At 38.0% G+C, this 13,533-nt stretch overlaps 1 protein-coding gene across 4 annotated transcripts in view; it reads left to right on the forward strand.

The window, feature by feature from the left end:
- The window catches only part of Itpr2 (inositol 1,4,5-trisphosphate receptor type 2), a 462,238-nt gene that overhangs the window by 295,471 nt on the left and 153,234 nt on the right, over nucleotides 1-13,533 (forward strand). For all 4 annotated transcript variants that reach the window (XM_004845734.4, XM_087213440.1, XM_087213441.1 and 1 more), the window contains 2 exons: nucleotides 5,061-5,169; nucleotides 5,753-5,940. In XM_004845734.4, the coding sequence (XP_004845791.1) occupies nucleotides 5,061-5,169; nucleotides 5,753-5,940 (297 nt within the window). The remainder of the gene's footprint in view (nucleotides 1-5,060; nucleotides 5,170-5,752; nucleotides 5,941-13,533) is intronic.

Here is a 13,533-nt window from a genome sequence, read left to right on the forward strand (position 1 = left end):
TATAGAAATCAAACTTTTCCTTTGTGGTGGAATTCTTTTCAGCATGACTTAATAAGCTGTTAGTTCTTCCCAAATTTCTGCCATGACAATTATAGCTCTGAGATAATTATTAACAACCATGGCAGCTGAATTTCTGGTAAGGGTTCTATAGTTACTTTATTTGAGTTAAAATAATTTGGGGAAATGACTCATATCTAAGCATCCATGACGTAATTCTTCAAAGATAGTGGAGGCCACCAAGAGTGTCCCCATGGAGAACAATGTCACAGGACTTGCCTCTTATCTCTCAAGTCAGAACCTAATAAATGACAGCAGAAATCAGTTATGCTGAACTTGTCATGTTATGGTATTGAAGTTTTCTATGGGGGGGTGGTTTGAGACAGGGTCTAACTATATAGTTCAGGCTAGCTTTGAGCTCACTATGTAACCCAGGCTAGCCTTAAACTTGGGGCTATCCTCCTGCCTCAGCCTCCCAAGTGCTGGGATTATAGGCATGTGCCACTATGCCCGGTGATGTTTTCTATTCTTAAAGAGGATGAGTTTTCTATTCTTTTTTTCCATTAAATTTATTGGTACATTTTAGGTACACAATACAGTTACATTCATCGTTAGGATCTTGTACCTTTACATGATGTATCATGGTCTTATTTTTCCCCATTCCCCTCCTGTCCCTTCACCTCCTCCACCCTCCTATTTACAAAGACTTTGTTTCCATGTTTTTCCTTTTCTCATATTTTTTCTTTTCCCTTCTTTCCTTCCTTCCTTTGAGTTTTCTGTTCTTAAAGAGGATGACTAAGATACAACAAAATCTTGTTCCTGTCCATACCTATTCTTCCTTCACTTTTAGCACCACGATTTGTCTTACTTGGAATTTGAGCCAAGGTAGAAATTTTTTTCTCTTTCATTGAAGTCATAAGGTATATTTTTATGATAAAATAGATACATGCTTTCACTGGCTTTGCCAAATTAGCTCACAAATCTGTAATTTCAACAGCTGATTAATAGTGTAAAAATTAGATATTTCAGGCAATTTATCATTTATTCTTTTTGCCATTTTCTTTGTTGAACGTTTCATTTTCTTTGGGAACGTTAGGTATAAAGTGAGAAAATCTGGGCAAATCACAAAGTTGTAAGCTATTCTATATATGGATAATATTACTACTAGTAGGGAAAGTATCAACTATACACAACTTATATAGCACTTAGTATGTGCTGGAAACTGTTCCAAGTATTTTATGTAATTTTAAACTATTTAGCCATAGACCCAAAAGTAGGTAGTGAAGTTACTTCATTTGACAGTTGAGGGAATGAGACCCACAGTGATAAGGTAACTTGCGTGATATCTCTCAGTCAGTAAATAGTGTGGAGGGGATTTGAACTTGGGCAGTGTGGTTCCTGAGTCCAGAACAGAGATATAGGGACTCCTCCCTTTCCCATGATATTGCGCATACTACACATTCAGAAAATATTCTAATTAGGTTGAAATTGAATAAAAAGTGTCATTCATGTGACTTTGATGTTTAGCAATCTGATAGACACTTGCAATTTATTTTATCTGCCTGAAGAGAATTTTAAAATATTGTTAAATATGATGGATATTTTAGTTTAGTGAGACATAATTCTACTCTATTATTGGTTTTAAACAGTTTGTTCTTTTGGCAATATAAAGGATATTTTTTCGACAAAGGGAAAAATGGGGGTTCTTTTTTAAACAACATGGTGTTTGTCTGGGTTGGGTACTCAGAGTAGCGTGATTAAAAGGCATCAGAAAGTATAAAGGGAGCTGGGTCCTACGGATTTGGCCCCTGCTCAGCGCAGGCTCTCTTCCACATAGTAATGTGGACACTTGCGATTTCCAGAAAAGAAGCCTGGACATTCATGTTTGCCTGCTTCGTCCACTATAGCTGCTCTGGCTGTAGCTTGTGGGGTTGGAAGAATGGTCTATGGCGGTGAGAACCACTGTTACGTCTGCAAACTGACCTGTCTTCTAAAGAAGTCATTGCTTTCACATTAGGAATTCACATTTTTCTCCCTAAGTTATAGCATCGACCCAATAGTTTATAGGTCTAAAAATTCTTTCATGTCCATCTCCTTTGCTATAATGAGATATAAATTACAAGCCCACTTGATGCCAAAGAAGTGTTTTATTTTATTTTTCCTTTTGGAACCACTACCTTTAAGCCAATGGAACTAATTCAACTGAAAGGACTATCCCATTCATTTCCCATTTCATTACTTTTCCCATTGTGATGATAATTTCCATTTCTCTTGTCTGCATGACTTAGATTTTATAAGGGATAGTAGAATTATATTCAGGGGTAGAATAAGTTGTAATATTTCACTGTTTATTCCAGGACTGTTACCACCTTTACTTACTATACTCCTATTTGAAATAGTCTGAAAGGAAGAAAACATGAAATAAGAAGCAATGGTAAAATCTACATTCTAAGAATTAAAGTGACAATAAGTAAAAATCACTATAAATATAAGCAACTGTAGACCTTGAGGATCTATTATTAAAACTCTTGGCACTATAACATTTAGAACATATTCGTTGCTCACTGACCATATACAAGACAGATGTGTTGTGATGTCGTGGGTTAGCGGAGGACATATGCCACATAAAGCCTCCTGGGAGTCTACTGCTTCCTTCTTTTGTGCTTCTCTAGGCCTTAGCATATGTCTCTATGACTGGCCTCATCTCATGGTAAACTCTGAGGGATGGATTTTATCTTGTGCTCTTAGAATAATGCCCAACATAATAGATACCCAATGAATACTTGTAGAGTGGAGAGAGAAAATAAATCCTGTCCATAAATAAGATGAAAGAAGACCATTTCAGAGAATGTGATATGAGCAGAGACTTAGACAACTTTGGTTGAGAAATGATCACATAGTTCAATTCGGTTAAAATAGAAAAACCTGAAAACACTCTGAATCAGACAGCTGATATGGAAGGATTTCACAAGTCATTTTCAAGATGGGGTGAGGGATAGTAGATGATTCCTTAAGTTTGGAACCTAAGTGATCAGAACAATTATAATCTCACTAAAGTAAACCAAAATTGAGGGAAAAACATATTTAAGGGGGAAGGAGCATTCCATTCTGAAAAACTGAATTTGAAGTGCCAGTAGAGCCTCAAGACAGAGATAAGGAAATCTGACTGGAAACCGGATGAGAAGCTTAGGACGGCAAAGGCAGGGCTGGAGGAGACACAGTTGGCAGACAGATCTGAGGAAGTGATTGTGCAATGGAGGATTAGAGGAAAACTGCAGATAGGGAGAGGAAAGATGGGGAAGGAGCACAACAAAGGGAAGCATGGGATAGAGAAGGCATGTTGAGAACCACACGTCACAGCACTAGGGAGGGGACCTTGGGGAATGAATGGCGCAAGGAAGTGGCCTGGATTTTCCACTCAAGAATCCAGTTAAAGTCTTGCTCAACCACCTGTTGGCTGATGGTGTGCAGCCAGTTACATAAGCTCTTGGGCCAGTTCCTTTATCTGCAAGATGGGCATAGCATCTTGCAGTTGTGTTAATTTGAGTAGTTTAAACAAGTATTCTTCAAAGAGTACTTTTAAATCATTCTTTTTATTATATTAATAACTGGTAAAAGGGAAGATTTGGCATTATCATCTATGTTTCTTATATAAATGCAAGCAACTATATTGCAAAATGCATTATTTGGAAATATCCTATAATCAGTATAAGGTTGAAGTCTTGGGAATTTTTTAATTTCAGGTTTTATAAAGTAATAATCTGTCAGGCCGGGGATTTAGCTCAGTGGTTCCGCCGCCTGCTTCGCAAGCGCAAGGACCTGAGTTCAATCCCCGGTACCAAAAAAAAAAAAAGTAATAATCTGTCTTTTGCCCACTGTCTTCTGAATAAAGGTTCTTGGAGTTTGAATACAATTTCCTCTGTATTACCAAGCTAATATTTTGAGTACCTTTAATATACCCAGCAACTTTTCAACTCACTTATCCTCCTCTATCAAGAATTGCTTTTTGATTCTTAGGGTGTTCTTTGCTTTGTGTTTTCTTTAGGCACTGATATTGATATTCTTACCAATGCTAGGACTTCCAGCTGTTATGACATTTGTATTTTTTTCTAGTACATTCAGTTGAAAATACTGCATTTTATTTGTTTTATTTCTGAAAGAGGGAAACATTTCTTTTGCGAGTTGTCCTCCCTTTGTTGTCTCGTCATTTTCCTTATTAGTATATGTTTGTGGTACAGAGGTCTGTCTTCCTTGTTGGGAATCATCACATGTACACAATACACTGCAATTCCCTTTTCCAGCCTCTTTCCATATCCCAACCATCTCTTGATTCTCCCCAGAAAGGAAACTTATTTTTAAAACCACTTTATTGAGATATGAATAATATACAAAAGGCTGTATATGTTTAATGTCTACAACTTGTTGAATTTGGAGATGAGGGTTATACTGATGACACCATCACCACAATTTGTGCTATGAACATATCTATCACTTCCAGAAATAATGCTAAATGAAATAGTTCAGACATGGAACGGTAACTACAACATAGTTCCCATTGTATAAGAAACCTGAAATAGGCCAGGGATTTAGCTCAGTGGTTCCGCCGCCTGCCTTGCAACCACAAGGACCGGAGTTCGATCCCTGGTACAAAAAAAAGAAAAAGAAAAAAAAAGAAACCCGAAATATAAATACTTCAAAGAGCTAAATAAAAGAGCAATGGTAGGAAGCAGAAAGGTAGATTTTGTGGAGTTGGAAAGGGGACCTGGAGAAGGCAGGAGAAGGAAGAGTGGAGGAGAGGGAAGGAAGGATATGCAAAAATGATCAAGATGTGATATGCCTGTGTACCCATTCCTCAAGGTGAGTATAACTAGGATGTATCACAAAGATACACCAACAATTGAAAAACGAAAGAGAATGTTATTTGGTATAGAATTATGTTTTTCATGTCTCAGCACCACCCATAAAATGCATATAAAGTGGCATTTCAATACTCTGACACTTTTGACTTACACGGCCCTAGAAAAAGATAGAACAACTAACACCATTCCTTTTCTTCTTATTAGGGTAGCACGTTAAGAAAAATACTCCTGAACCGATACTTTAAAGGTGATTATGGAGTTGGTATGAATGGACACCTGTCAGGAACCTACTCCAAAACCGCACAAGGGGGAGGTAAGGCAGCTCTTTCCCCCTTGCTTTAGGCTTCTTATGACGTATCTTTAAGCTGGTATTACTCTAGTATTTTACTAAATGACTGTTATAAAATATTTATTTATTTATTTATTTATTTATTTTTGGTACTGGGGATCGAACTCGGGTCCTTGCGCTTGCACAGCAGGCGGCAAAAGCGCTGAGCTAAATCCCTGGCCTTTATAAAATATTTATTGAAGAAACATTATTATAAACTTTTGTACAATTTAGCATTTATTAAACAACAGATTTGAACATTGTAACTGATGTTTGCCTGTAACTTTGGAGAAAAAGCAGTTAAACTAAATGATGTTTTTTTGGTGCATAAATTAAAGACAATATGTAAAGCTGTTTCCTTTTTCTAAAATATTTTTCAAGAAAAATCATTTACAGGTGTTAGATATCTAATAAAAATTTCATTTTTATAAGTCTTTAATATTTTTGTACCTCAGGTTTGTAGGAAATAAATACCTCAGTAAATATTTCATGGTTTAAGAATTAGAAAATATGGTATGCCAATAATGTCTGTCACTGAGGCTTATTTACCTATTTTTCCTGACCACAGGAAGCTTTTCTGCACAAGATTCAGATAAGATGGGGATATCGCTGTCTGACATCCAGTGTCTGCTGGATAAGGAGGGAGCTTCAGAACTTGTCATCGATGTCATAGTGAACACCAAAAATGACAGGATATTTTCAGAAGGCATTTTACTCGGCATTGCCTTGCTTGAAGGAGGAAACACACAAACACAGGTGCCTGTTTATCATCATGGGCATTACATTTATTATCTGTGTTTCTTACTTACTTGTCATAGAAACCAAGGGAAAGTAATGTTTTTTCTTTTACCTTCTCATTGCTGTTGCAAAAAAGGAAGATCCATGGGTCACATTTTCCTTATAAATTTCTTTGATTTGCTGTGGAGATTGCAGGCCTTCATAGACGAGGCCATAAAGTGAGCATCTTTGGAAGCATCCTTCTGGCTTTTCTCCAGGAGTTGCCTCCCAGTGAGTGGTATGCTCGCCTGCACACAGGGCCTTCGACACCACTGTTTCCAGAAGGTGCACATTTCTCCTTGAAGCTCCTGCCAGGTTGCCCATAGGCACCTCCACACCCAACCCCATGGTGTGCTGCAGGAGCCCAAGAGCTGGGAATTGTTCCCAGAGACATGCATCTCCCCCAGCCTTGCTGCTTGGTAACCTGATCTTCCCAGATTTGCCTGGGTCATTGAAGGGAACCTTAGGATTACAACTAATTAGGAATTCTAAAATCTGTTGTCCCCACTCATGGCAAGCAGAAGCCACATCTAATTCAAAACTGAGATATTTTACTTTAATCACCAAATACATTGAAAAACAGGAGCTTCTCTGCAACACATCTAATTGCTGGGGCTTTGAGGGGAAAAGGCTTTAGAAACAGCAAATTATAGTGACAAACACAAAAGAAAACAAAAAATAACTTCCGAACAATGATATTTCTTTGTTGAAAAAAGATATGTTGAGAATTCCCATAGCGCTAAAGCCACAGCGCACATTCCTGTGAGGAAAGAGGAAGGATGGAGGGACGTGAGTGCGTCTTCTTGGAAATGGTCTTGTCTTCTCCAACCGGATGCTCAGTGGAGACTTTCTAAAGAAATTGTCTAGGCAACTATATAACATTAGCTCTAGGCTTACTTAGAGGGAGGGAGTGAAGGATTTCTTATCATCTCTAGAAGAAATCCTTAGGATTACAGCACTTTGTAGATTCCTGTGTCTGGATCGCAGAGGGTCATCAATAGGATCACTCATCATCCTCCCCACAGTCGTGCTTACTTATGTCCACGTACCGCTGGCAAATGAGCCAGGTCCAGTCAGAAACAGCATGCTCCACTTAAAAATTCTAGGCAAGTTGCTCCTTAGATCACTTCACAGCCAAAAAAAATCTTTCAGTCCTAACCTCCTGACAAGTTCTCTCTCCTTCCTTCCTTTCTCTCTCTTTCTTTCTCTTTCTTTCTTTTTCTTTCTTTCTTTCTTTCCTTCCTTCTTTCTTTCTTTCTCTTTCTTTCCTTCTTGCTTTCTTTCCTTTCTTTCTTTCTTTTCTTTTTTCTTTTTTTCTTTCTCTCTCTTTCACTTTCTCTTTCTTTCCTTCCCTCTCTTTCTCTTCCACTTCCCTCCCTCCTTCCCTTCCTTCCCCACATTTTTTTTTTCAGTACTGGGGATTGATTTCAGGGCCTCAGGCATGCTATGCAAGGGCTCTACCTCTGTGCTATATTTCCAGCCCTTTTTATTTTGTATTTTGAGATAGGGTTTTACTAAGTTGCCTAAACTGGCCTCAAACTTGTGATCTTTCTGCCTCAGCTTCCCAAGTGGCTAAGATTACAGACATTGCCACCATGCCTGCCTTTTACCTAACTGTTCTGTGATGTTGACATTTGTTAATGGTGACTTTTTCTTTCTGTTTGAATATTTTTCTGCCTGCTTTTTGAGACACGATCTTCTCTTTGTACCCTATTTCAGTTGCTTCTTAGCCTCCTGTGAAGGTTCCTCTTCTAATGAACTGTTGGATCCTGGAATAGCCCATGTTTCTTTGTGTCCTTCCCTATTATTTTACTTGCTCCCAGCTGTAACAGGTTTCCTGTTAGTGGAACACAATACCCAACACCCACAACTTAAATGAGGGAAGGTTTAATTTGGCTCTTGGTTTCTGGATATCAGTTCATGATTGACTGGCTCCAAGACAGAAACATCATGGAGGAAGAACATGGCAAAATGAAGAACCTTAGATCATGGTGTCTGGGAAGCAGAACAGCAACACAGCACCAGAGAGGAAAGAGTAAGAGACCAGACACAGACCCCAAGGCCATGCCTCTGTAGCCCACCTAGACACACCAGTCCCCTGGGCAGATTCCAAAACCAATCAGATTGACACCATCAAGCTTAATTATCATGCCAGCTTCATCTCATTCATTTTGACATTTTTTACCTTCCACTCTATGCTGATGATTCTCAACTTCCTTACTGGGGTCCAAGATTGTCGGTCCAGATGTGTTCAGTAAGCTTTAATGTGATGTTCTACCAATACTTTAAACTCAACATGTCCCAAATGGAATGCCCTGCTGTTTTCCATATATCCCTTCCTCCCTTGGTATCCCAGAGACTGACACTGCACCTATCCAGTTGTCTGACCAGAAACTGGAAGTTAACCTTAACCTACCCACCCTCCTCGCTTCCTGGAAACTCCATTGATGACCAGCCTCTGTGGTTCTGCTCTCTCCATATTTCTCATATTCATATTCTATTTTCAACCTCACACCTCCAGCCAAAATCGTCCAACTTTTCTTTCTTAGTCAGTCTCTTCCCTCCTCCTCCTGTGTGTGAGCTACACTCAACTCTTTGTAGGTCCTCAAAAGTATTGCTGTTCTTCATATTGCTTTCACCTCTTTAAATATTTAACTCAATGGACTTATTCTCATGGAAGCCTTTTCTGACCCTGCTGGGCAGAATTGACCTTTAGTTGCTGCATGCCCCTGCTGTAACTTGTACACATCTTTTTTTCCCCATTTTTTCATTTTCTCATATTAATTCCATTTCTTTCTTTCCTTTCCCCTACCCCTCCCACTTCCCCTTCCCCTTTGCCCCTTTTCTTTCTATTTCACATTATCTATTATACCTTTTAGTCCTCATTTACACATTCAGTTTCTCACACTAGAGAAACAATTCCGTATTTACACAATACTGAATAATAGGACAGTGTGTGTCCTATTTATTTCACATAAGAGTATCGCCTCAATGTGCATCCATTTAGCTATAAATGTCTCTAATTCCTTATTTTTTATGACTAAGTAGTACTCCATTTTATAAAAACCCTCCACATTTTCTATAACCAGTCTCCAGTTGATGGGCAGTTGGGCTGCTTCCAAGCTTTAGCTCTTACAAATTGTGCTGCTATGAACATGGGTGCACATATATCACTGTGGTATGACTCTTTTAATTCTTTGGGGGAGATCCCCAGCAGGGGAATATCTGGGTCAAATGGGACCTCCAGTCCTAATTCTTTGAGGAATCTCCATACTGATTTCCACAGTGGTTGCACCAGTCTACACTCCCACCAGCAGTGGAGCAGAGTTCCTCTTTCCCCACAGCCCCACCAGCATTTGTTATTTGTTGATTTCATGTTAGCAGCCATTCTTTCTGGAGTGAGGTGGAATCTCAGCATTGTTGTCATTTGCATCTCTCAAATGACCAGTGATGTTGAACATTTTTTCATATGTTTATTTGCTATTTCTACTTCTTTGTCTGAGAAATGTCTGTTCATTTCAGATACCCGTTTTTGGATTGGGTCTTTAAATTTTTGAGGTCTGATTTTTAAAGTTCTTTATAGATTCTAGATAGTAGGCCTTTGAGGAACAGCAGATGAAAATTTTTTTCCCATGTTGTGGGTTGTCTCTTCACACTGCTGGTGGTTTCTCTTGCTGTGCAGAAGCTTTTTAATAAGATTGTTGTTTGTGGTAGTTCACAGGCAACTGAGGTTTTGTTCATAAAATCTTTTCCTACCCCAATGTCTTCAAGAGTTCTACCTAACCTCTGTTCCAGCCGGTTCAGCATTTCTGTTTTAATATTTAGATCTTTAATCCATTTATATTTTAGTTTAGTGCATGGTGAGAGATATAGGCCTAGTTTTAATCTTTTGCAAGTTGAAACCCAGTTTTTCCAGCACCATTTATTAAAGAGGCTATCTTTCCTCCAGTGAGGGTATTTGGCCCTTTTGTCAAAGATGAGGTGGCTGAGTGTGTCTGGAGTTGTTTCTGCATCATCTAATCTGTTCCACTGGTCTTCAGGTCTGTTTCTTTGCCAGTACTATGCTGTTTTTATCACAGTAGCTTTGTAGTATAGTTTCAAGTTGGGGGTTGTGATACCCCCGCCATGTCTCTGTTACCTAGAATTGCTTTTGCTACTCTAGGTCTCTTCTTGTTCCAAATGAATTTTTGCATTGTTTTCTCCAGGTCTGTGAAGTAAACTGTTGGGATTTCAATTGAGATTGCATTGAATCTATAGAGCAGTTTTGGAAGTATGGCCATTTTCACTATGTTGATTCTTCCTACCCAGGAGCAAGGGATGTCTTTCCATTTTCTGATATCAGCTTCAATCTCTCTTTTCAGAGAAGAGGTCTATACTTTTCAGAGAAGAGGTCTTTGATTTCTTTTGTTTGGTTGACTCCTAGGTATTTCAGGTTTTTGGATGATATTGTGAAAGGAATTGTTTGCTCTATTTCTCTCTCAGTGACTCTGTTGTTTGTGTAGAGGAAAGCTATTGATTTTTGTGTGTTGACCTTGTATCCAGCTACTTTACTGAATATGGTTATTAAGTCTAGAAGACTTTTGGTGGTATTCTTGGGGTCTTCTATATAGAGTATCATGTTATCTGCAAATAATGACAATTTGACTTCTTCATTTTGTATCTTTATTCCTTTTATTTCTTTCTCTTGTCTAATTGCCATGGCTAATGTTTCCCAAAGTATATTGAAGAGGAATGGTGATAGTGGACATCCTTGTCTTGTTCCTGATTTGAGTGTGAAGGATTTCAGTTTTTGACCATTTAGTATGATATTGGCTGTTGATTTTTCATAAATGGCTTTTATCAGATTGAGGTAGAGACCATCTATTCCAATTTTTTGTAGGGTTTTTATCATGAATGCGTGTTGGATTTTGTCAAATGCTTTTTCTACATCTGTTGAGATGATCATATAGTATTTGTCCTTGGCTCTATTATTGGAATGTATTACATTTATTGATTTGCATATGTTGAACCATCCCTGCATCCCTGGGATGAATCCCACTTGGTCAGGGTGTATGATCTTCTTGATGATCTTCTGCATTCTATTTGCCAGTATCTTCTTAAGGATTGTTGCATCTATGTTCATGAGTGAGATTGGCCTATAGTTCTTTTTTTCAGTTGGGTCTTTCTCTGCTTTGGGGATCAAGGTGATGCTTGCTTCCAGGAATGAATTTGGGAGTATTGCTTCCCTTTCAATTTCACTGAAGAGTTTAAACAGTAGTTGCAGTAGTTCCTCTCTAAACATCTTGTAGAATTCAGCAGTGAAGCCATCAGGACCTGGGCTTTTCTTAGTTGATAAGTTTTTAATGACATTTTCAATTTCATTGGTTGATATTGGGTTGTTTAGAATTTTTAGGTCTTCTTCATTCAACTTTGATAATTCATACGTATCTAGGAATCTGTTCATTTCTTCTGTGTTTTCCATCTTATTGTCCTAGAAGTTTTCTAAGTGGGTATTGATGATCTTGTGGATTTCTGCTGGGTCCATTGTAATTTCATCCTTTTCATTCCTAATTGCATGGATTTGGGCCTTTTCTTTCCTTTTTCTGATAAGGTTGGCTAAGAGTTTGTCAATTTTGTTTATTCTTTCGAAGAACCAACTCTTGGCTTCATAGATTTTTTTCTATCATTCTCTTAGTCTCCATTGCATTGATTTCTGCTCTGATCTTTATAATTTCTTCCCTTGTATGAGCTTTGGGTTTGTCCTGCCCTTCTGTTTCTAGAAGCTTGAGGTTCAGCATCAGGTTGTTTAATTGGGCTCGCTCTGTTTTCTTAATTCACTGCTATGAATTTCCCTCGTAAGACTGCTTTCTTTGTGCCCCATAGATTCTACGTATTGGCATTGTCATTTAATGGTAGAAACTGTCTGATTTCTTCTTTAATTTCCTCTGTGACCCATTTGTTATTCAGAAGTGTGTTGTGCAGTTTCCATGTGTTTATGAAATTCTTGTGGTTTCTTTTGTTATTAAGCTCCAATTTCTTCGCACTATGGTCTGATAATATACAGAGGATAACTTCAGTTCCTTTACACTTAATTAAACATGTTCTATGAGTGAGTATGTGGCCTGTTTTGGAGAACGACCCATGTATAGCTGAAAAGAATGTGTATTCTGATTTTTGTGGGGTGGAACACTGTAAAAATCTGTTAAGTTCAGTTGTTCAAGAGTTTGATTGAGTTCTATTATTTCATTTTTTATCTTTTGTCCTGTTGATCTATCTATTTGTGACAGTGAGGTATTGAGGTCCCCCACTACTATTATTATTAGTGCTTATTTGATTTTTCATGTCCATTAGTATTTGTTTTATATAGTTGGGTGTACTAGTGTTTGGTGCATATATATTTATTATTGTCATCTCTTCCTCTTGGATTGTTTGCCTTTCAGTTCATGGCTTGTCACAACAGTCCCATTCTTTTACACCAACATCTGGATCAGAGTGCCTTCTTGAAGTTAATTGATGTATTTAATGTACTTTTTTTGTGTGTACCGGGAATCAAACTCGGGACCTTGCACTTTCGAGGCAGGCAGTGGCATCACTGACCTAAATCCTCAGCCTGATATATTTAATATACTTTATTCAAGATCAGTCAGGGGAGGAGGATAGAAAAGGAACTTACATTATAATTTCAAACACCAGTAATAACAATAAGAAAAATAAAGCCTATTGTATACTTGGCACTCTTCCTAGTGACTTACATATACTAACTTGGCTAATCCTCAAATAGCCTGTGAGTAAACATAAATTATCCTACCTTAACCAAAGAAGCTCAGACAGACCCAAGCTCACAAAGGTACTTAGAGGTAGAGTCACTTTGAAGCCATGCGGTCTGGCTCCAGATTCGGTACTCTGGCTACAGTGAACATCTCCTTTGTAGAATAACGATCTATATCTTCAGGTCTCGAAGGCGTCACTATCTGATCCACCAGGTACCATGCCCTTCTCCTTCTCTGAATCCCTAACTCATTACTTCACTTCCCTTCTCTGTCCTTCCCATTTCCAATCTGTCTTCCCCTCCTCTTTGGAGCCAAATCCTTCCTCTGTTACTGATGTATTTATCTATTTCTTTCAGCTCCTAAAAACAACTTTAGTGTTTCCCCCTTCCATGCTATACAGATCCATAAGGTCATTTTCCAAACAAAAACCAGATCTTAAGAGAAATCCATAGGCTATCTGTTGAGATTATATAATTATCTATGAAACCTACTTTTAGCCTTCATTGAACTCCTGTTTTTCATTATTATACATCCCTGATTTTTAAAAGGTGTCATCTACATAAATAATTATTTTGAACTTATGTTATTATTTTTAAAATGTAGTTTATTATGTTGTTCATTTTATAAATGTAGTGGTTTAGAGAATGAAAATCTAGATTTAAATCCTAGCTCTATCACTGACTCATTACATGATGTTCAACAAGACACTTATTGCCACTGACCCTCATTCTGTTAATGTATAAAATGACAGTGAGAAAACTGTTCATCACACCATCAGGACTGAAAGTATCCACTGTGTGATATGTATGAAAGAGCTCTATAA

Source organism: Heterocephalus glaber, unplaced genomic scaffold (genome assembly GCF_053883595.1).
Source record: "Heterocephalus glaber isolate CG9 unplaced genomic scaffold, H.glaber_assembly_v1.0 deba00001444, whole genome shotgun sequence".
Classification (NCBI taxonomy): domain Eukaryota; kingdom Metazoa; phylum Chordata; class Mammalia; order Rodentia; family Bathyergidae; genus Heterocephalus; species Heterocephalus glaber.